Source organism: Barbus barbus (assembly GCF_936440315.1).
Source record: "Barbus barbus genome assembly, chromosome: 46".
Taxonomy (NCBI): domain Eukaryota; kingdom Metazoa; phylum Chordata; class Actinopteri; order Cypriniformes; family Cyprinidae; genus Barbus; species Barbus barbus.
The window spans coordinates 23541583-23565940 of record NC_136724.1 but is presented as its reverse complement, the minus strand read 5'-3'; the positions used below and the strand labels follow the sequence as shown (position 1 = coordinate 23565940).

The 24358-nt window shown below is 34.9% G+C and overlaps 1 protein-coding gene across 1 annotated transcript in view; it reads right to left on the bottom strand.

Moving 5' to 3' along the window:
- Window positions 1–24358, bottom strand: part of LOC306865329 (voltage-gated inwardly rectifying potassium channel KCNH2-like) — a gene marked incomplete at both ends in the record, with an annotated part of 180880 nt that overhangs the window by 7896 nt on the left and 148626 nt on the right. The window contains 3 exons of the mRNA XM_079409873.1: window positions 2310–2509; window positions 5871–6261; window positions 7715–8149. Of these exons, the coding sequence (XP_079265999.1) occupies window positions 2310–2509; window positions 5871–6261; window positions 7715–8149 (1026 nt within the window). The remainder of the gene's footprint in view (window positions 1–2309; window positions 2510–5870; window positions 6262–7714; window positions 8150–24358) is intronic.

The following is a 24358-nucleotide window of genomic DNA, read 5'->3' as shown; positions in this document are numbered from 1 at the left end:
CACGTCCCGGGATTGATTCCGGGATCAATCCCGGGATGGGGACCTAGTTCAGTCCCGGAACGAGCGCTGTGTGAACAATGCCGGATCAATGTCGTAAAGGCGCGTTATCAAGCGACTCTTTTACCGGGTGTTTTGAAGGCAGATCAAAGTTCACACAATGAAAAATGTGTAAACTGGAATGAAGCAGCGATCGGAGCTCCTCACTATCTGCACTGAAGCTGAAATCGTTCGCCACTTTATTTATTTTTTTTTTTTCGTTCGCCAGTTTAGTGAAATGGTGCGCGGCGCATTATACACGTCACATGAAATGTCACGTGTCTTTACGGGATCTTTACGGGTTGTGTGTGAACGCACGCACAGATTCCAGAAAATCACTGGCAGTGTGAATGAACCAAAATCTAACGATCCGGGAACAATTGCCGGAACACATTACCCGTGTATTTTCCGGAATCTCTGTGTGAAAGGGGCTAATGTTAATTTCAACATTTACTAATGCATTATTAAAATTATAAAAAAAAAAAAAAAAAAAAAAGTTGTGCTTGATAACATTAGTTAATGCACTCTGAATTAACATGAACTACTGTATTTTCATTAACAAAGATGTTTATGAAAGCATTGTTCATTGTTCATTCGTTAGTTAATACATTAACATGAACTAATGGAACCTTAAAGTGTATAGATTTTTTAATGTTTTTGAAAGTCTCTTCTGCTCACGCATTTATTTGTTTAAAAATGCAGTAAAATTGATTTCAAATAGCTGTTTTCTATGTGAATATATGTTAAACTGTAATTTATTTCTGTGATCTGCAGCTGTATTTTCAGCATCATTACTCCAGTCTTCAGTGTCACATGATCTTCAGAAATCATAATAATATACTGATTTGCTGCTTAAGAAACATTTCTGATTATTATGTGAAAACAGTGGTGATGCTAAATATTTTTGTGGAAACTGTGATACATTTTATTTTTCAGGATTCACAGATGAATAGAAAGTTCAAAAGAACAGCATTTATTTGAAACTCTTTGTAACATTATAAATGTCTTTACTGTCACTTTTGATTAATTTAATGCGTCCTCGCTGAATAAACGTATGACTCTTAAACTAGTATTCAATATTTATACTCATTATTAATGCTATTAATATTAATCATGAATCATTAGTGTTTTATTGTACTCTGATTCAATTATGCCATTTGCAAAGCTTCATGGGATCTGCAGTCTCATAAGACATCATGTACAAACAAAATCTTACTTTTTTGTAGTACTTTGCCATCTTTAAATCAATGTTTTAATGTTTCAGAGCTCAGTGGTTCAGTAAAGAATTTTTCTAAAAATAGATGAAAAAATTATGGTCAACATCATTTCACTCGGCAGCACAGCAATCATACCGGCTCTGACTGTCCAATCAGAACGCTCCACTGCTCCTTAATGAGAGGAGCTGACGGCCGCTCATTTGTTTTCTTTACTTGAATGCATAATCTCGTTAAACTCTGCGTTTGGGCTGGTAACAGTAGAGGATGTGCTGGTGAGGACAGATACTAAATGAACTCATTATTGATTATACACATTCATGTGATCCAGCTCACAAATCACTTTAAAGGTAATGCAAGTGAGTTTGTTAGTGATGAAGGAATAGTTCACCCAAAAATGACTCACAAGATGAAGATAAGTTTGTTTCTTGAAATGTGTCACTGCATCAGTGTCTCAGCAATGGATGCTCTGCAGTGAATGGGTGCCGTCAGAATGAGAGTCCAAACAGCTGATAAAAACATCACAATAATCCACACCACTCCAGTTCATCAGTTAACATCTGGAGAAGACTAAAGCTGAAACACATCCATCATTAAGACATTTTTAACAACTAAAATATGAATCCATAATAACACATTCCTCCAGTGAAAAAGTGTTCTGGTCTGAATCAGGAGAGAAATCTGCACAGATCAAGCAGCGTTTACAAGACAAAACAGCTCTAAACACATACATGGCTGGATTTTGATGTGAGAGACAACAGGAGATAGACTTTTTCAGTGTTATTATGGATTATGGAAAATAGTTTGAATGTCTTAATGATGGATTTGTTTCAGCTTTTGTCTTCTCCAGATGTTCACTGATGGACTGGAGTGGTGTGGATTATTGTGATGTTTTTATCAGACTCTCATTCTGACGGCACCCATTCACTGCAGAGCATCCGTTGCTGAGACACTGATGCAATGCTTCATTTCTCCAAATCTGATGAAGAATCAAACTCATCCTGATCCCGGATGGCCTGAGGGGGATGTAAGGTGATGTAAGGCAGCAGCTGGACTCACGGCGTTCATGTCGATGCCGTTGGTGTAGGACCAGGCGTGTTGGAAATATTCCTCCAGTCTCTGGCGCAGCGGGTTGGGAATCTGATGGAAGCGGATGAACTCTCTCACCCGCAGCATCTGAGTGTGATAACGAGCCGTTCCGGAGTACAGCCGCTGGATGATGGCTGACACGTTCCCGAAGATACTGGCGTACATGAGCGCTGAACAGGAACAGGAAGGGCAAGGTTAAAAATAGCGTCATGATGAAGCACCTACACAGGTACATGCTTCACACTTTACTGCTGCGACATCTGCTTAGATCAGCGCCAATTTCCTCACGGGTCGACCTGGTGGACAAGACTAGTTATGCTGTTAACTAGCACATTTCTGTACTGTTATAAACATCTCATAGCATAAAACACAGTTATGAGCTTAATGATTTTTCAAAGTTGTAATAAAACAAAGATAATTGGAGTGTTTTACAAGAAAATATTTCAGTACTTGAAAATTTCACGTTGAATTCAATGCGTTACTTGCTGTTACTTCCAGTTTCTGTGAAAATTGTTTCTACACTATACAAAATAATATATATATTAAGTTGTAAATTAGTAAAAGATTATTGGAATTTGTTTTACATTAAAAATTCAGTCTTTATACTCCAAAATTTCCAAAGTTATTTGCCAGTTCTTTGTAATTAATTGTGAAATTTACAAGCAATTTCTGAGTAAAAATAGTTTCTATGCTTAAATAAAAACAAGAAAACACTATTTCAGTCTTTCTACTTTTTTGGTATTTTATCCTTTAGATAATATCATAGTTTCTATTAATATTTTTAATCAGTTTTTATTTTTATATATATATATTTTTTTGTTTTGTTTTTTTTTTAATTTTATTTTTTTTTTCTTCTATATTTTTTTAATTTTACTTTACTTTTAATAATATTGTTGTGTTTTTTGCCACTTTTAGTAGTTTTTGTTTTGTTTTATGTCTATATATGTGTAGTATTTTATTCATTTTTATTTTAGTTTTACGTAAATTAAATATGCTTTGGCAATTAGCTGAAATTAAACTTTATTATTATTATTTCAGTTGATGTTTATTTCAAGTAACATTTTTTTAATGGTTCGAACTTTGTTTCAGTTTTAATTCAAGTTAACTATAACCCTGCTCTCTACTTCAAAACTTCATGTTTAATTCGCGGTTACTTGCTGTTTCTTTGTAATTAATTGTGATAAATTGTTCTACATGTTTCTTTCCAGTGTGTATAAATCTCGTCTAGAGCTTCAGTGAAAGTGTTTCAGAATGAGCCTAAATGACAGCCCTGTATTCATCGTTATACGGCCTCTATAAAGCGTCTGGATTCAGAGCTTGTGTTACTGCGGTGGTCACTGACTGATCTCAGAGCAGGTGGGCAGCACTATGAATCACTACAAAAGCTGCAAAAATAGCAACAAAGAAGGAGCTGGTGAAGCTCAAACGCTAGAGCACGACTGTAGAAACTGTGAGTCTGATTCTCATGAAGCCGATGCAGATTAAATGAATACATGTCGAAGAAGTGACACACAGAATATCTCCTCCTTTTCTGTTTGTTCATGAAAGAGTGATATATCATAATCTCAAAAAACCTGTCAAACGTGTCATATTTCACCATAAAAATCAAAAGAAAGGAAGGAAGACATTTGATTTAGCATAAAGCAAATTAAGCCTTTCGATCCAATTTACACTGTGATAAGATTATTTACACTGTAACATGATTTTCTTGATATTTAAAATCATTTTTATTAATAATAAGAAAATAAATAAATAAAAATGTTAAATAAAAATAGAAAAAAAATATTATAATTTTTCCACCAAGTTCTTATTAACATAATAAAAAAAAAATATTATTTCAACTGTATAGTGGTTAAACTGCATTTAATTTGTGGTTTTAGTAAAGAAAAACACTGTATTACAACCTTGGTAATACAGTATAAACTGCTGTATTAAAACCACCATTGGAAATTAAAACAAACAAATAAAATATGTAAAATCAAAATACAGTAATGAGAATTTATTAATTTAAAAATATGTATTTTATTTTACAAATATGTATAAAATAAAATAAAACCACCTGCAGCACACACACACACACAACAGAAACAAAGCATAACATGCAGTAAAAACAGAAGAAAATATGATCAAATGAGGCTTTTTGCAGTCATTCAGCTGTTAAACGGTGAATATTGAGTTTGATCACTACAGCTGTTGAATATAATGAATAATCTTGTAGCAGATCGAAGAGGTCATGTTGATCTTCTCCTTTTGAACTTCTGCCCTTTTCCAAAATGTAATTCTTCAGCAGCGATGATAAATGGATTTTACCGGCCATTAAAACAGAAATTACTTCATGGTTATTGAGGTCTAATATATGTGCTGCAGTGATATTAACTTGGCAATTTATCATTAATTGCTGCGATCAGGACTTACAAAAACAAGCTATCAGGTTGATTTGTTCGCCAAAAATTAAAAAGGGAGGATGTTTCATCAGCATGAGATGAGGGTTGATCATAAAGTGCACAATAAAAAGAGCTCCATTATAAACCTGCTTTCAAACACGCGCATCTCTAATGAAGCTTTAATCTGAACTACAAGACATTCAGGATGAAGGTCAACACTCAGACATGCTTTAATGGCTCAGTTATGCTTGATTTGTTTTCTGCGGAATTCGGCGGAAAGTTAATTAAAAATAAATTAAAAAAATGAAATTTATACACACAGTGTCCCTATTTTATGTGTTTTCAATGTCTGGAACATAGTTCATTATCAGCAGATTCAGATCATAACAGAAAAAAAGGCTCATCAAAATGTAAAAAAATTATTATAAAAAATAATATTCAATATTAAAGTATATATATTGTAGTTTTAATTTGAAAGTTTTAGTAATTGTGTTGTGTGTTTTGTCATTATTATTATTTTATTATTAAATATGTATACGTTGTTTTTATTCATTTTACTTATGTTTTAGTTTTATGAATGTTATTACATTAATTTATACTAATTAAATTTTTTTAAATGATGGCAACTAGCTGAAATAAAATATTTGTTATGCTTTTTTATTTATTTATTTAATTAATTTAATAATTAACATTTATTTTCAGAGTTTTTTAAGGATTTAGTTTTATAATAATTTTGTTGTCAGATCACTGAATTAAAAAAAATAATTATATGAAATATGTCAATAGTTATATATAAAATTTTATGTAGTTTAACAAAATATTTAGCTATATATATATATATATAATCACAGAAACTGTATCTTTAAGGAAATTTTAGAAAAAACATAATTTGAAAGAAAAAAGTCATGATATTCTTGATTCAAAAATTCATGATTTTTTTTATAAAATAATTTTTTCTTTTTAAATAATAAAGAAAAATGTAAACTTTTTATACTACATTTTAGGAGTTTTTGCAACAAAATCAGAAACAAACATGAATACAATCATTGTATTTCTAAGAGCTTTTCAGTCTAGATTTTTAGAAATTATTCTATCATCTCGGACCTCCTAACTTACAGCTGACCCTTAACCAGCGAAACATACTCACATCCAATCAGCATGACGCAGATGGAGAAGATCTTCTCGGAGTTGGTGTTGGGCGACACGTTCCCGAAGCCCACGCTGGTCAGGCTGCTGAAGGTGAAGTATAAAGCGGTCACGTATTTGTCCTTGATGCTGGGTCCCGATCCCTTGATGCTGCTGTTGTGCGGTTTGCCCAGATCCACGCCGAGCGCATGCAGCCAGCCGATGGAGCGGTTCTGCTCCACGTTCCCGATGGCGAACCAGATACAGGCCAGCCAATGAGCGATCAGAGCGAACGTGCACATCAGCAGGAAGAGGACGGCCGCGCCGTATTCAGAGTAACGGTCCAGTTTACGTGCCACTCGCACCAGACGCAGAAGACGTGCCGTCTTGAGCAGCCCGATCAGGGTGGTCTGCTGAGTCGGCTAAAAAAGACAATAAAACAAACAAAATGACAGATTTATAGCAGGGTTTCTCCTTTTAAAGACATTTTAAAGGGACAGTTCTGTCATCATTTACTCATTCACCCCATTGACTTCTATAGTATCTTTTTCCATACTATGGAAGTTAATGGCTATCAGCATCTGTTTTGCAACCCACATTCTTCAAAATATATTCCTTTGTGTTTAGCAGAAGAAATAAATGAATACAGGTTTGGAACAACTCGAGAGTGATGTTAAACAGTAAATGATGACAGGAGTTTCATTTTTGGATGAACTATCCCTTTAAGGAACACAATGTCTTGTATTAGCAAGTTAGAAACACTTCACTTTAATTCATTTTACAAACGAACAAACAATAAATAAATAAATAAAAATGCAAAAACTAAAATAGCTCCCAACCACTTGAATATGGAAATAAGTTTTACTGTATTTAATGATTACAATGCTCTTATTTTACAAGCAAAAAAATGCTTTTCTTACTTAGATTCTTTGTCTTATTTCCAGCTAAAATATTTACAAAATCTTAAATTTGAGCAAGCTAAACTGAACAAGCAAAATAATCTTATTCAAACAGAAAACAAGATTATTTTGTTTACCCCATTGGCAGATTATTTTGCTTGTTTCAAGAAAAAACTTCTTTCTGAAAACAAGACAATAATGTTTATTTTTACTGTCTTCTTGATTTAAGAATTTTTTGATATTTTGGCTGGAAACAAGACAAAAAGTCTAAGAAAAGCATTTTTTTGCAGTGCATTTTGTTCAATGACTTCATATATTCATTTTTCAAGTCAATATATCTTGATATAAGGATGTTAAATTGTGACCCTGGAGCACAAAAGCAGTCATGAGTAACAGGTATATTTGTAGCAATAGTCAACATTGCATGGGTCAAAATTATCAATTTTTCTTTTATGCCAAAAATCATTAGGATATTAAGATCATGTTCCATGAAGATATTTAGTAAATTTCCTCCCGTAAATATATCAAAACTTCATTTCTGATTAGTAATATGCATTGCTAAAAACTTCATTTGAACAACTTTAAAGGTGATTTTCGCAATATTTATAATATTTTTTGCACCCTCAGATTCCAGATTTTCTAATAATTGTATCTCAGCCAAATATTGTCCTGTCCTAAAAGGACAATAAAATTAAAATTGAAATAATAATAAATTATTAGGACTTAAAGACTGGTTTTGTGGTCCAGGGTCACATATATATATATAAAAATGTATTCATTTAACAGACACTTTTATTCAAAGTGTGAAATGAGAATATAAGAAAAAGGGTCATGCAAGCAATTTATCATAAAAGCTGACAGCATATTCAGTAGAAAATGGCAAGTTTGAAGTGTAAGATAAATCAGTCCACAAGAGCTGGAGCACAGATAAGAGCTTCAAAGCCTCCTTTCCCATGATCCCCCTCACCTCTGCACCCATCTCCTCCCTGGTGCGGTCTATGAGCAGGTCGAAGGGAATGGCGGCCACCATGTCGATGAGGAACCAGCCTTTGAAGTAATGCACGGCGATGCGCAGCGGGTGGCTGACCACCTCGTCGTTGGCGTTGACGTAGGTGGTGCGGAAGTTGATGATGATGTCGATGATGAACATGATGTCCACGATGAGGTCCACCACGTTGAGCGGGCTGCAGGAGTAGCTGCAGTTCTGCCCGGAGCTAACCTCGTCGCCGTTGAGCAGGAAGGCGGCAGAGTACGGCGTGAGGATGGCCGTGTAGATCACCAGCAGCAGGATCAGCCAGTCCCACACCGCCTTGAACGGGCTGTAGTGCAGCACTGTCCACTTGTGGATGCGTGGCGTCTGGAGCTTGTACTCCGGCAGAACGTCAGCGCCCAGCGACAGCACCTGCAGGGAAGACAGAGAGCAGAGCGGCTGCTTAAACAGGAAGTGTTTCCAAAACCAGTTCGCTGGATCGCCAATCAGAAGAATGCCAAAGACGGCGAGGAAATATATGCAGTACTTTTTTTTTTTTTTTTTTTGCACAAGCCACTAGCATTTGGTATTACCTTGCCATAATCAGCATTTTCTCCTAATCTAAAAATGAATGAAACGATTAAAAACACAGAGAGGAACTAAAAATTCTGTTAAATGGCAAGGTTTTGACCAATTCTGGCCAATTTCATTTACAGATAAATGAACAATAATATATTCAATATGTTACAAAAACATATGAATGTACATATTATACATATATTAAAAAATAAACAAAACATTTTATTTAAAATAATTGTTCTCAAAATGTATGAACAAAATGTTTGTTTTAAATTAAATAAATAATTAAATATATTAAGCTACATTATTACTAATAAAAATAGTATTACTTTGCATTTATATAAATATATATATATATATATATATACACACATAACACACACACACACACACACACACACAAATATTTAAAAATAGTAAGCAAAAACACAACACATTTACTAAAACTTTAACATTAAATTAAACACTGAAAATTTAAAAACTAACTCAAAATGTTAATAAAAACTATAATAGTATCTTAATGATACTAAAATAATTACAATAAATAAAATATACACAAACAAAAACATGAATGACAAGACCTTAATGCAAACAGCAGATGCAATATTTATATACCATGAAATATTATTACCAAATTGAGTGTCTAAAGCAGTAGCGCACTAGTGAGGGAGGGTGAATTGACACAGGTGCTCTGTGTTGGTGTGCGAGAGGAGTTGAGCTCTCATGACCTCTGCTGATGGGTTTATATAAAGCGCTTGTGCTGCTGCAGGTGAAACTCACTGACAGATGCTTTCTCTGCCGTCTACGAGAGTCAAATGCTGTGTTTTGATGCACAAATGAACACTGCTGTGTGTTTATGTTTAAGTAAAGCTGTTTGGTAACATAATTTGAGACAGAAGCTAATGTTCTGAAAGTGTTCTGGCTGTCAGGATGTCTCTGAGAGCCGCATCCTGACTGTTTTCACTGCAACACTAAAATCAGCTGTTTTACTGCAATGATTCAGTGCACACGGACAACCAGAACAACCAGAATGTGCTCGTTATGCAAAATAACATGACATATACAAGAATCTTCCTAATTAATTCACTCTGACAAGACAGAGACTGGAATTAAACAAACACAAAATAACCTGAGATCTCATCAGTCAGTGTCAGATTTCTGAGTTTACAATCATTTCTGTCGTGTTCGTGCCACATCTCATCTCGTCTGCTGAGCCTCGATTCAGACAAACCCACACAATTGAAGATTGTCCAGTGTTTTTAAAAGAAGTCTCTTCTGCTCACCAAGGCTGCATTTATTTGACCACAAATACATTAAAAACAGCAATATTGTGAAATATTCCTACTATTCAAAATAACTGTTTTCTATGTGAATATCTGTTAAACTGTGATTTATTTCTGTGATCAAAGCTGAATTGTCAGCATCATTACTCCCGTCTTCAGTCACATGATACTTCAGAAATCATTCTAATATGCCGTATTCTAATATGAAATAATTCTAATAATCAAATAAAAGTAAGTGTCAAGAAACCAGAGTACGCACTAATTTTCCCATAATCGGCATCTTTTCATTATCCGACAAAAAAAAAAGTAAAATTTACTTAAAATGAAAACACAAAAAGGAACTACAACTTCTGTTAAACGGACAATGTTTTTGGCATATTAATCACCAATACATCATATTATATATTATATTATAATAATATTATACAGTATTTATAATACTAGTCTACATAGCATTACTATATTACTATATATATTTAGAGTATACAGTCTTAAGTAATTACCGACCTATATTGAAACTACGAAAATTTTAGAGCAGGTTGTTCTTGTCAGACCTCTGTTGTGTGTGTCTTGTGTTTCCACGTGCTCCCTGTGTTTCCATGCCCATATTTGGTTTGTTTCCTGCCCTTGTCTGATGTGATTATTAGTTAAGGCTTGTCCAGCCGTGTTCGTCTCATTATCTATGATTTACCTGTGTATTTATAGTCCTGTCTGTTCAGTGTAATGTGGTCTGGTCTACTTGTCGTTACCCCTGGTGTTTGATGTCTGTGAGTTTGCCTTGTCCTGTCCTGTCTCCAGTAAAGACTGTTATTTTGAGTTACATCCTTGTCTGCATGTTCCTCGTTCCTCCCTGCTGTGTGCACCGTGACAGTTCTATTACAACTTGCTTCATATTTAGATATGAATGCTGTTATAGATATGATCCAGTCGGGTTTTAGGTCTCTCCATAGTACAGAATCTGCCCTCCTTAAGGTATTTAATGATATTTTATTGGCAGTTGATTCTGGAAACATAGCCCTAGATATCCTTTTTTTACTCGATCTCACAGCTGCATTTGATACTGTTGATTATGGCATTTTATTGCAGCATTTGGAAGATGTTGGCATTAAGTGTACTGCCTTAGTTTTTTAGATTGGTTTAAATCATATTTAATAGATCATTTTTGGTTTGCCTTGGAGATTTGTGTTCTACATCAGCTAAATTACATAGTGGTGTGCAACAGGGGTCTATACTTGGGCCTATTTTATTTTCATTATATACAGTCAAGCCAAAATTTATTCAGACACCTTCAACATTTCTCACATTATCACAGGTTATTTGCTATAGTTTAGAAAATGGTAATAAAATATGACAAGAACTAAGTTAAACCGTGTCAGAACAAACTCATCTTGATAATGTCAGATAACTGATTGAAAGATATGCAATGAATTCGGTTGAATAGCTGTCAGCTGTTAAATTTAAGTACACAATTAGATAATACCAATTTAGGTCAACCAATTACTAAACAATGCTTAATCTTGTTCAGTCTGTGGTGTAAAAAGATCACATTATCAATTAAAGAAAAACACTTCAGCAAAACATGGTCAGGTCAAAGTGTCCCAAATTTTGACCAATTTTACTGGTAGTCCACTATATGAAGAATTTTCGGGTATAATATTTCACAGTTTACTTTATTTTGCTATCCTCACTTACATAAATGAACTTTAGTGTCCTGCGCCCACTAGTAAAAAAAGAAATATCAAAAATTATATCTGGTGTCTGAATAATTTTTGGTTTGACTGCATGGGCCCCTTAGGCTCAGTTTTTCATAAATATAACATCATATATAATCTATATGCAGATGGCACCCAGTTATATATTCCAATAGATCCAAAAGGCTCTCAATCCTTTGATGGACTTGTTCAGTGTTTAGGTGAGATTAGAGCCTGGTTGGCAAGTATTTTTTTTCATCTTAATACTAATAAGATTGAGTGCGTTGTCTTGGACCCTCCTCTTAAGTTGGCGTCTATGATGGTAGACGTTTCAGATCATGTCAAGAATTAGAATTGACAAGAACGAGAATTGAGTATTCATGCATAAAGCAATGTACAGCATACACCGTTCCAATCATATCTGTTCATCTGTTCATATCAAGTGTGGCCTGTCTGTGCGTCTCAGCTTCCCTCAGATCTCCTCATTAATCTCCAGCTGAGGTTCATGTGTCGTCTCATGTCTGCTGATGGTTTGAGCAGCGGAGCTCCATGTCACCCTCGTCTCAGATGGTTCCGCTCGGGCAAACGCAGGGCATCTTGGGGGTCGGCAGGTGTTCTGCGCGCACAGACCGCAGGCGAGAGCAGGTGGCGCTCTGACACACCGCTCCTTCAGCACAATCACACAGCTTTTACAGCGGCACACACTGTTGCGTGAGTCATCATGGGAAATGTCCTCCAGCTGCCTGTCTTCACTAGTACACGTCAGCTGCGGTGATGGCCGAGAACAGCAGAAACGCTCCGAACGCATGACTAACGCTAGTGTTCCACCAGCACTAACAGACAGTATGTGGGCGAACTAAAACTAGATCGAGATGATTTCTGGAGAACATCTGAGCAGTGTTTGTTTGTGTTCATCAATGCAAAACTAGCTGTTGTGGGTGGTTTTAATGTGTTGCTATGCAGTTGCTCAGGTGTTGTAGGTGGTTGCTAGGGGGTTGCTAAAATTTCAAAGTACTGTTTCTATCAGTTTTACATGGAAGCCCATTTCCACCACATTAGAATCATGCTAAATCATGCATGGAATCAAAATGATTTAAAAAGCCAAAATTAAGGCATAAAAATAAATGACATAAAAACATAATTATGACAATTTGATTCATAATTTTAACTTTTATCTCATAATGGCTTTAAAATGTTGACATTTTGTCATAATTTTGACTTTATCTCATAATTAAATTTTTATCTTATAATTATGACTTAGTATGCAATAATTTTGACATTTTCCTCACATAATTATGACCATGTCAAAATCTTAACTTTTTTTAATCTCATAATTGACTTTTTATTATAATTTTAACTGTCACGATTGACCTTTCGTCTCATAATTGAATTTTTATCTGTCACAATTTACTTAGTATGTCATAATTTAGACCTTTCCTTCAGATAATTATTACTTTTTGTCATATTGACTTTTTTTAATCTATTAATTATGATTTAGTATGTCATAATTTCAATTTTTTTCTTACATTAAAAACTTCAAAATGTCTACTTTTGTCATACTTTTTACTTTTTGTCTCATAATTCTATGTAGTATATCATAACATCATTTTTATCTCATAATTACGTTTTTTCATAGAATTATTTCAACTTCCATTCTTATCACATAATTATGACATCATATTTTTTTTTTTTACTTTTTCTCACAATGACTTTTTGTTATCATTTTTACTCTTTTTCCTTTTATTGATTTATCGACTTGTATCTCACAATTTCAGTTTGGTATGTTTTCATTTTGACTTGTATGAGTTTTTTTCCGTATGTGGTGATAATACGCTTCCATGCGGTTATGCTAGTGTTTATGCAGTGTTAAATCTCCTGTGACAAGGAAAAATAAATCATATTTTACCAGAGATGTGAATTTCATGTTATAAAAGAACACAAACATAATTTTATCCTCTCAAACAAATAAACAGTTTGACCAGTGTAGTCTGATTCACAAATAAATGATTCATTTGAACTGACTCTTCAAAAAGACACTGGTTTGTGTTGTGTGGCACTTCTGTTTGATTGACACTTGTTTCAGCCACCAGCTGATGATGTAATGTGTGTTTTATTTGCTGGTCTGAATGCTCTTTGACATATATATCTGGTGGACAGATGATGACCTAAGGACTCAAATCTTCCTCACGCTGACTCACGCGTTCAGTACGATCCATCAGCATGTGTTACGAGCAGCCCAGTGTCACGCCTGCCTTCTGCCTATTCTCTGTGACTAACACCCTGCACATTAAACTGGGATAAAATATTGCTGAGGAACTGTGAGAAATTATTTAAAAGGAGCAAAAATGATTCCTCTTATTTCTCAGTTTTATCATCACATTAGGCCATTACATTTGTGTGTAAGAAACCCAGCAGACCTTCATAAATTGAGGTACAGATATATTGTATCTATAACAGTTTAGATAGTCCTATTTTGCATTTTTAAAAGAATAATATATTCAAGATTGTTTTCAAAATGTCAGTTTACGTTAACTTTGAAAATGACTATATTTTGTTTATAATAAAAACAAAGAATCAATCAAAATGTAAATTAGACTGTAAAGAAACCACAAAAGAAAAAATAAATAAAAAAATAATTAAATAAAATGAAACATGCATTAAAATGAAAATAAGAGACATGCTTATAGTAAAATAATAAGAGTAAAATTTACTTAACGTCACTTTATTTCATTTTAATTAACCATTTATTTTTAATTTTTTAATTTTAGTTTTATTGTTTGTTGATTTTATTAATTAATTTCAGTTAATCAGTAAAATCTAATTGATTTTATATATAAAATATATCAATAAATTGTATTTCAGTGTTATTGTTTGATTGATTATATTCCTGTTGCTGTCATTTTATTAAAGCATTTACTAAAGCACTGTTGCTGTAAGTAAAGCGATGAGGAAGGAATTGTGTGGTCATTTAGATGAAGCTGTATTTAACACTGATGTCTGCAGACATCAGCTGGCATCACGCCTGAGCTCTTCTGCAGAAATCATCTGGTCTCTTGACCTCGAACGGCCTGATCTCAGTTCAGCCGTCATTCAGCACCTATTAGAGCTCGTGCCCAGCAGCGCAGGCAGCGGACACGTCCCGCGTCAAGACCCTCCTCAGGGACATCGCGCCTTATTTTTAGAAACCTCTGCCACTAAAAAAAGCTTTTCAAATCTCCCCGGTGAAGCGTGAAGCAAAACCATGTCAAAACACATTACAAGAAGCCCAAAGCAGACGTAAACACGACCTGCTAATTCCCACATTCACAGGAGACCAAGAGTGGAGGTTTCTTCATCATCATAAAAACAAAAGAAGTTCATTTTAACATAAATGCTCTTGAGGGACAAAATCATGATGGATGTGATGCTGAGAAATAGGGCGATCGATCGTACGTTAACCCAAATCACAAATGAAGAGTCATCTGTGATATCTAATAGAGAAATCCAGTCATCCTTCGTCATCAGTGATGAAAATGAGGACTAGAAATATCCATTCCTCTTTATTTATGAAAACAGCTCTAAACAGAAAATGACTTACAATGTCTTTCAATGCATTTTTGTTTTAAATAAACAACATAAAGCTCTGGTTCAACTGTTTCACCGAGAGATTCCTGGCTCTAAATTACTGAAATATGGAATGAAATCTCACTGCTTTCTCCGTCTGAGGCGCTAAAATGAGTCACAGGCCGATGAGAACAAAGTACGAACAAAAGAGCCGTGTCTCCGTCGCTCGGTGAAGAGTTTAACAACATAACAGCAAGAGTTTTCTTCATCTGAGAGACGTAATGAAAGATTCACTTTCTCTTACTGCTGCAGTCGGATCATGACGCTGTAATCTGGAGCTCAACATGAGCTAATATCTCTCCAACTCATCATGCATCAGACAACTGTGAGAATAAACTTTCCCACAGATTTTTTTTTATCTAAGTCTCAAGCTACAAAAACAACCATTAAACTCCATAAAAGTATTGCAGAAATGATTTTCATTTGAGTTTGCTGAGTAAATATTGACATAAATTCTTATTTCTGAGTGTATTGCTCCTTTAAGTGTCATTTTAATCTATTAAAAACTAAACTTTTAATGCTGACACCCAAACATATCAAAGCTGTTCATAAATGTCTATTGCATTTGATTTCTTATTAAACGAGGCATTGATTGCATCTAACAAAGCTTTATGAGAATGAGATTTCCCACCAATTATATCTACTGAAGGTCTATTCTGTCCATCTGTTAATTAGTGTTGAGTGTTTTGAGCCATTTTCATTTCACATGTTCTGATTGATTTGGCAAAGACCCATGAGGATGTTCAAAACTAGACCGAAGGAGTCAGAACGCATTATTTGATTCGCAGACGAATCATTTGAATGATTCTTCAGTAGATGAATGATGATTTGAAAGAAGACAGTAAATCGATGCTTCTTTTATCAATGAGACTCTTTCATGAGCAGAATGAATTCATGTCAACAAAAATGAGATTTTCTAAGTCTGTAAAATATAATATTATGTAAATTGTTCAAATGAACTGAAATTGATTATTTACAAATACAAAAAAATAAATAAATACAGCAAATATGTATATTATATAATAATTATATTGAATTATATATTTGCTATATATCATTTGTATTATATTTTTATATTTTTTATTCATTTAGAATTTATATATTTTTTTCTGTTTTCTTTTTAATGTTAGTAAAGAAAATAGTAATTGTGTTGTATGTGTGTGTTTTTTTTGTTTTTTGTTTTTTTACATGTTTTGGTCAATTATTATAACCCTGATTCATACATTTAACTACTCACAACACAAACTCTCACACTGTTTTCTAGAGATGTTAACCCCCCCAAATACATCTTCAACATCAAATATCAATCTAAATATGGTTTTGTCCATTTGACATCCTCTATTTTAATTTTTTTAGAAGTGTGTGGAAGTACTATAGTAAAACACCAGTCATATTCGAAGGGCCAAACGTACGCAGCTTACATGCATTTAATTTCACAATTCAAACCTAAAAGAAACCTTGAGTCAACAGATATTTCACAGGCTGGAAGTGAAATGATTCAGGCCTGAGAAAGCCCTTCGGTAATACAGAAAATCAAATATTGAACAGCCTGAATTTCTATTATAAACACCGATATACGCTTTGGATCTGTCGACCTAACAAGCTCTCAGTTTCTCACTATCTCAGGACCTCTGGGTTTGATAGCAGGATAAATAATTCAATCCTAGAGCACTGCGGATAAAATCCAGCAGATTCAAAACAAAAGAGTCCAGCGTGAAACTCAAACCACAGAAATATCAGCTGAATCATCTATCCGCTCCGCCGCTCGTCCTTTTCTTTTGTATCACAGATGAGTTTCATTTTAAAATAATAAAAGAGAGCATGTGTATGCGTTCATCTTTTCCGTCTCTAATTTTCTCTCTCAGCTGCAGCTTTCTTCTCAAATCTTCATCATTACTGTTGCTTCAGGACTTCAGGACGTCTTGCGTCCGCTGCTGAAGCTCCTCATGTTTTATTCTCTGTTGTTCATGTGAATGAAGTTTCCTTCTCAGGTCTGTTGAGGATTTAAGAGCTTTCATTTGGGACAGTGAGAGTGAGCGTTTTAGGGGCGTCTGTCTGCAGCTTCTGTAATCTGCTTTGGGAGCTGCTTTTCCTTCCATCTGCTGGCTGATGAGAAACTTTAATAACGCACAAGTTGCAAAGAATTCACAAGACAAGTAAAAAAAGAAAAGAAAAAGCCACATTTCACAGCTGGTGAAAATAGTTCATTTCATGGCATTGAATTGAGATGTGGTGTATGATGTCACATGAACAAGTTAATGATAAACATTTACTTAAAATAAATGCTTCAATGAATCCAAGTGGATATACTAATGATCAGACAAGCAACAGTAAACTACATCACAGATTACAAAACCTTTTGTCACTTTGTCCCAAACCTTGAACCCATTTTACCTAAAATAATTACATAAAGTCCCCTGGATATTTGATCTATATAGAGATTCATATTTTAATAATTTAACAACACATATGCATGTACACAGTTCTCCACCCGTCCCCTTCTTTTTAGCCTTTTTATGCATTCTCAATTTATTTATGCTTATTTATATATTATATTTTTATTTTATTTATAAATATATATATTTATTTTACATTTTGTTTTTCTATCTATTAATCTGATAAATAATTTAAGTGTGCATTTTGTTGTGTTTTTACTTTTTACATTTTGGTCAACAGCTGTTGTTTTTAAATGTGCTTTATAAATAACTGACTGAATAAATATTCTTGTATTCCACTCCATACTAGAATGAATGAATGAATGAATGAATGAATGAATGAATAAAATTCACAAATATTAAAAGGGAGCTGCCTATGTAGACAGCAGACCGCACTGCTGCTCACTCAGGTTTGGACCAGACCTATAATCTCATTCTGAAATGGATTCTCAGAACATAGAAGAGACTGAAGATGAGTGTGGACAGTGAAGTCCAGACTGATATACATCTGTCATTATGAGCATTCAGATCTCTTCTAGCACACATGAGCGTGATTCAGGCTTCAGCCGCCCTTAAGAGCCCCAATTCAGCCTTTTATTTGGGCTGTGTGGGCTGTATTTGCAGCTCTTTGGTCTGGGTGCAGCCAAGTCGCCTGGAGGAGATGTGTGTGTGTGTGTGTGTGTGTGTGTGTGTGTGAGTTATAGGCTCTCTAGGGACTGAAGCAATCACCTGTGATGCAAGCTGCCATTCTTAACCCTGTACATGCCTGACACGTGCTCAACACCGTCTCATGGACCGAACCGCTCCGATCCGCACTGAACCTGCATCAGAACTGACCCTCATCAGCGTTAATTATTGAGCCTGATATGAGATTCTCTATAGCAGATATCAAAGATATTCCAGTGGGATTCTGACTGTCAAAAACATCAAGACATGATCATTTTGGCTAGCGAACCACCTGTGACTTTGAAATAAAAACTGTCATTTTACTGGTAATGGACACAAATGACAGGCCCATTATATTATGCAGAAACTTTTGTCTGCTCACATATATTCACTACAAACAATTTGGACATGATGTATTCATATATATATATATATGTATTCATATATATATATATATATTTATAAATTATATGTACTTATATAAATTTATATCCATATTACAGTAGATACAAGAAAATAACTAATTTTCTCATAAAAATGACACTAAAGAACATTTGCTTCCATTAAAAAACACACTGCTACAGATGTGATGGCATCTCTTTTTTCTAATAAATATAAATAGATGTGACTGGAATATTTGGCATGGAATTCTGTACAATCTCAATCTCAAACAGATCATGACAGATAGTTAAAGACAGAGTCTGCTCAGCTGCCATTGTCAAACACATCTGAATGATGTGCTCCAATCCGTTCATGTGATTTTAAGAATGGCAATGAATTAAATCAGATTTAAAACAGCCTCAGCCTTCAAAGGTTTAACTCAAAGGATTAGCATGAATAATGACTAAAATATGAGGCTCTTCCCCACACAAAGCATTGTGTGACTTCAGAACACTTACTACAAATTCAGAGAAAAAGCCGTCAAAGAAAGTCATCGGAGAAAACCCAACATTTTTGGGTTGTGAATTAATATTTTATAATATATTATTTATCATAATATAAATAATATATAAAGAAACATAACAAATAAATGAATTGTCAATAATTTAATGACACACTCACATTTTGTTCCTAAATGAATCAGTGTTTTTGAACAAATCGGTTGAGTGATCAATTCAATGACTCACTTATAAAAACAGTCGCTTGTTCCTTTGCTAAAGGAATCAGTGTTGTTGAATGAATCAATTACTCACTCATACAGACGGTCATGTTGCGCCACCTACTGGTGCAACTATGTAACTGCAGAGTCAATGAACCCCCCCAGCACTAATACACAAGAGTGACACAAACAGTGAGAAGTCACTGCTGTAAACTGAACTGAGAGGACAAACGCACCATCTCCAGTTCAATCCCACAATCCTCTCTCCCTCAGCTCATCTCATCCCTGATTCAGTCAAAGTGCCATCAAGAATTAAGTCAGTTCTCTGGTGGTTCAGAGCTTCTTTCAGCTCCTACAATCTCCATATTTCACTAAGAGGATTCAAACGCAGGTATTTAAAGTCTCAGCAGCTGTCCTGAGATCAGCGTGTGTTCATGAACCCTCATCTCTACTGTAACACTCACATTCATCAAACTCAACCCAAGTCAGATGATAAAATCAAGGCATAAATATAGTGTCCATGAGAGCGGAGGTCTTTTATCCTGAATATAATGAACAGAGTACAGAGTTAAATGGTCAGTTTGTTTGAGTCGTCTTGCTCTGATTTGCTCTGTGTTGGCTTCCATTTGCATTTCTAGATGTTTTAGTGTTTCAGTAAAGGGCTTTCATGTAAATGTCGCTGTTTCAGGAGATTCAGTTGAGCTTTCAGTCATGTTCATTTAACCATCAACTTTGTCTCAGATGCATCTTAATAAATTCCTTAAAAATATGTACAATAGACCCATCCAAGAGCATAGAGTTTATGAACATGGATACACTGTTTTAAAAAAATGGTAAATAATAGATCATTGGAGTACATTTTACGAGAAAATGCAATTTCAGTCTTTATTCTGTTACTTGCTATTTCTTTGTAATTAATTCAAATTAAATGTGTAATTAAAAAACTGTTAGTGCAGCAGCTCAGAGCATTTGATGAGAAATGTTTGTAAGATGTTTTAGATGTCTTGTCAAATCTGAGAACAGTGAGACACTTCTGAGATCTCTTCTGAAACTCTCCATGCGAGATTACTGTGGTTTTCATGTAATAAATAAATAAATACAAGAATTTAAACTCTGACACTCATTCTCTAAAAACACATAAAAACAACAAAAAAACTGCAACATGCCAGAGACGTTTACTAAAATATCAGACAAAAATGAAGTCAAAGACGCTCCTTCCCTAACTTGAGTTGTTTCCTCACATTAGCATCAGTTCACACAGACAGACACAGACACACAGGTGTGAGCTCACCTCGGGCCCCTGAGCGGTCCGGCGGGGCGTGTTGCCAGCGTCACAGAGCGGCATGAGAGCGGAGCACTGGAGCAGCTCGGTCAACAGCTTGAGCGCCAGCGCTACGACCATGATCCCCGCATCGGGCCGCTGCCGTTACGCCCGCCGAACACCACGGGCGCCGAGAGAGCACCTCTAGAACCCACCGCGCCAAACCCACGGGCCTAAACCAAGCGCTCGCAAACATCAACCCATATCCCCACCGGATCTTTCCGAACACTTAGAGACTTTTGCTTTGCTGCGTTCCTGGCTGAGTTTCTCCACAAACGCAGGGATGCTGAGCTACCCACAGCAGTCGCTTCGCATTAGTGCACGCCGAGAGCAGAAGCTCTACGAGAATCCTGCTTCTGTCAGAGAGAGAGAGAGAGAGAGAGAGAGAGGAAGACACGCTCGTTCCCGCACTAGACATGCTCTGTTGAAGATAATGGGAGAGGAAGGGAGGGAGTGAGCATGTGCATGAGAGAAGAGTGCAGACCCAAGCTCAGCAATGGGAAGAAGAACACAAAAAACAAAGTAATGCGAGATAAGGTGGGCGAAACAAGGAGATGACATCAGATGAATTAGCAATCGAGCGCAAAAACAAGCGTCTCCAAACAAAGCGACAGGAATGAGCTGAAGAGTGCTGGAGCAGAAACCTCACAAACATTTCTGCTTCCTCCCTCTGTTCTCTGTCACACCGCAAACATCACCAGCCCAATCAGTGCTTTTGCTTTGTTTTACAGAAAAAAAATGTTCTTTAAAAAGATTCAACTTAAGAAGACACTAAAATGTGTTTTTCGAGAATATACCTACCTAGTTATTTTTATTACCCGACCCACAAAAAGTATACACCCTCATCACATTTTGATTAATGATGAGTAAAACAAGAAAAAAAACCCCCCAGAAAAACTCAGCAACCCCCTAGCAACCACCCATTTCATCTTAGCAACCCCCTAGCAACATCCCAGAATCCTAGAGCATCTCAGCAACCCCTTAACAATCACCCTAAACAAAAACACAACCATAAAACATATGGTTGCCGTATTAATATTTATATTTATAATATTTATAATTTCTTAGCATATATAACATGTATTTAAGCATTACATAAGCATATTATACAATATATAATTATATTATACTATATATATATACCATTAGCATTATTGTAGCATATAAAACAATAAAAACATTAAAAAATATCTTAAAATATTTTGAAATAAAATAAAATAAATATCTGACAAGCTAATTATACGGTTATTCTAAGTTAAGACCAACTGGTTGGTTTTGTAATGATGTGGTTTTGCTCGTCTCTACACTGAACACATGAAACAGCAGAACTCCACCGACAAACGCTGAAGAGTGATATGTGTGTGTGAGTGTGTGTGTGTGTGTGTGTGTGTGTGTGTGTGTGTGTGTGAGAGAGAGCTCCTGCAAGAAAACTCAATCCCTCAAGCAGATCAGCGGTGAGGAAACACGCTTGGGCAGAACTTAAAGCTGCAAAACAAAAAACTAAAGTTAATTCTTCTGAAATATGAGGGTCAGGAGACAGAATGAGATTGTGGGGTTTGTTTTGCTGCTGGTGTTTCTGGACTGATTTCCTGTGAGGTTGTGTAACTCTCCACAGCAGACCTCAGCAAACACACCGTCACCACGCTCTCATTCTGGATGGATGAACATGATACACCATCACATCAGTCAAACGCTGAACTTTACAAAACAGAAAATCTGTATAATGCAACATGTTAAGTGTGTTATTGAGTTATGGGGTGACAAATGTACACAAATTCATTTGACATGGATAAAAAGACTCACAATAACCACCATAAAACACAATACACAACTACTCAAACACACACACACACACACATCTGTGCAAGAAGTCTAACACTACTAAAACTCACCCATCCAATCTTTTAACTCATTTAATCATTTCAATAATCAGTCTAACAAATGCTATTTGTTTTATAGTATTTTACTTATTTTTCACGTATTTATTTATTTATTTATTCATTTTTGCAAGTAATATTATATTTATTATTATAAATATTTGATTAAATATTAATAAAAATATAATTTACAAAATCTATCTATTATTTTTTTAATCCATATCTATTATGCAAATTGTATTTTTAAGATAAATAATTTAAATATAATAATACAAATTACTTGCAAAAATGGAAAAATAAAGCGTGAACTGTACTCATGTGTGATTAAATGAAGAGCTAATACGAGCAGGTCGTCAAACAGATCATTAGCATATTGTGATTACAGCTCAAACACAAAGCCTGCGGGTTAGACCAGTAATTCCATCAGAGAGATATGAAGTACTACAGTTATTAATATATCAAGCTCATCACTTTAATACTCAATAAATGCCACAAAACTCATGGCTGATTTACTGTGATTTACTGTTCTTTACTCGTCCATCTCTGTTCACGACTGTCACACAGCGACTGGAAGACTTCAAGAGAAATGCTGGAAATCCCGGGAGGAATTCTGGGAAGTTTGCAGGTAAATGCAGCATATGTGCAGGTAAAAATAGCACTGGGCTTCAAAATAAAAGTCAATGTCAACTGATTAGAAATTAATAAATGTTTATACTGAGCATATGGAGTGTGTTGTTGTACAGAAGACTGACAAAACACACATGCACACACACACACACACTCTTCCTCTCTGGCTTGTCAGCATGACACCTTCAAATCAGCAAAGTCTATTTTTAACGATGTAACATTTGAATATTCCATTCAGAATAATGAGCTCTTTCTGAAACATTGAAGTGACTTAATGTCACACACAGTTTCTCTTCACGGGTGGATGTTTATACAGTGTGTGTATGTGGCTGTCCTTTGGTGAAATATTTAAATATGATGCTTATAATGAATAAATATTACAGAAAGACAGAGGCACTGGATGCACTGCATTCAACCACTGGAGAATATAGATAGCCATAACTGTACTCTATTTATAAACTGTAGTTCCTGCATTTGATCAAATACATAAAACAGTTTTGCAATAATCACAGATTGCCTGAGGTCATACCAATCAGCAAATTCCTTGAGCACAACTGCATATTCTGCATTTTCAGAGTTGAAATATTCTGAAATTATATCAGGATAGAGAGAAACTTTAGGCACAAACTCAATAAGCAGGTTTAATTTTGTTTGTAGAACAGAAACCGGCATCATAATTCACACGAGCCTCTACTGCAGAAGAAATTACTATATGCCAAAACTTATGCTTCTGGGACTAAATCTGAAAAATAAAACAGAACTGAAGCCCTGAATGAGTTTTAAAAGAACGAAAACTATACCAGCCATTAGAATTACTGGTAAACAAGTGAAAAGAGGGTTACTGTAATTAACTAAAGCTACAACTATATTAACAAAACAAAATAAATTAAATAAACAAATATTTCAGCTAGTTGCCAAGGCTATATTTAACATTTTCACAGTTTAACTTGATGTACTAAAACATCTAAAACTGAAACTAAATATATAAAAAATAAACAAATCAATAAAAATAAAACAAACATTAAAAAGCTTAAGCTAACAAAATTACTAAAACTTTAACTAAAATAAAAAATACAAATAGACTAATTAATTAATAATAGACTATACTAATTCAAAATGTTCATAAAAACTATAGTAGTATTTCAGTTGTACTAAAATAACACTGGATGAAAATTCATTAGAAAATTCTGATGTCCTGAATGAATCAATCAGAGTGGATTCAACATGTTATAAGTTTAAAGAAATGCTGAATGAGGCTCATTTTCAGAGTGATTTAGAGCGATGATTCCTCGTCAGAGCCGAGAGGAAAATCCTCCAGCAGGGATAATAGAGGCATCAAGCATGACAGCTGCCGCTCTCAGGATGAGGACATGAAACCCATCATCTCTCAGTGCGGTGACAAACTGCAGGTGAATGAACGCAGTGAATCATGGGAAACGGGCCATCAGGGTCCGGTGAGC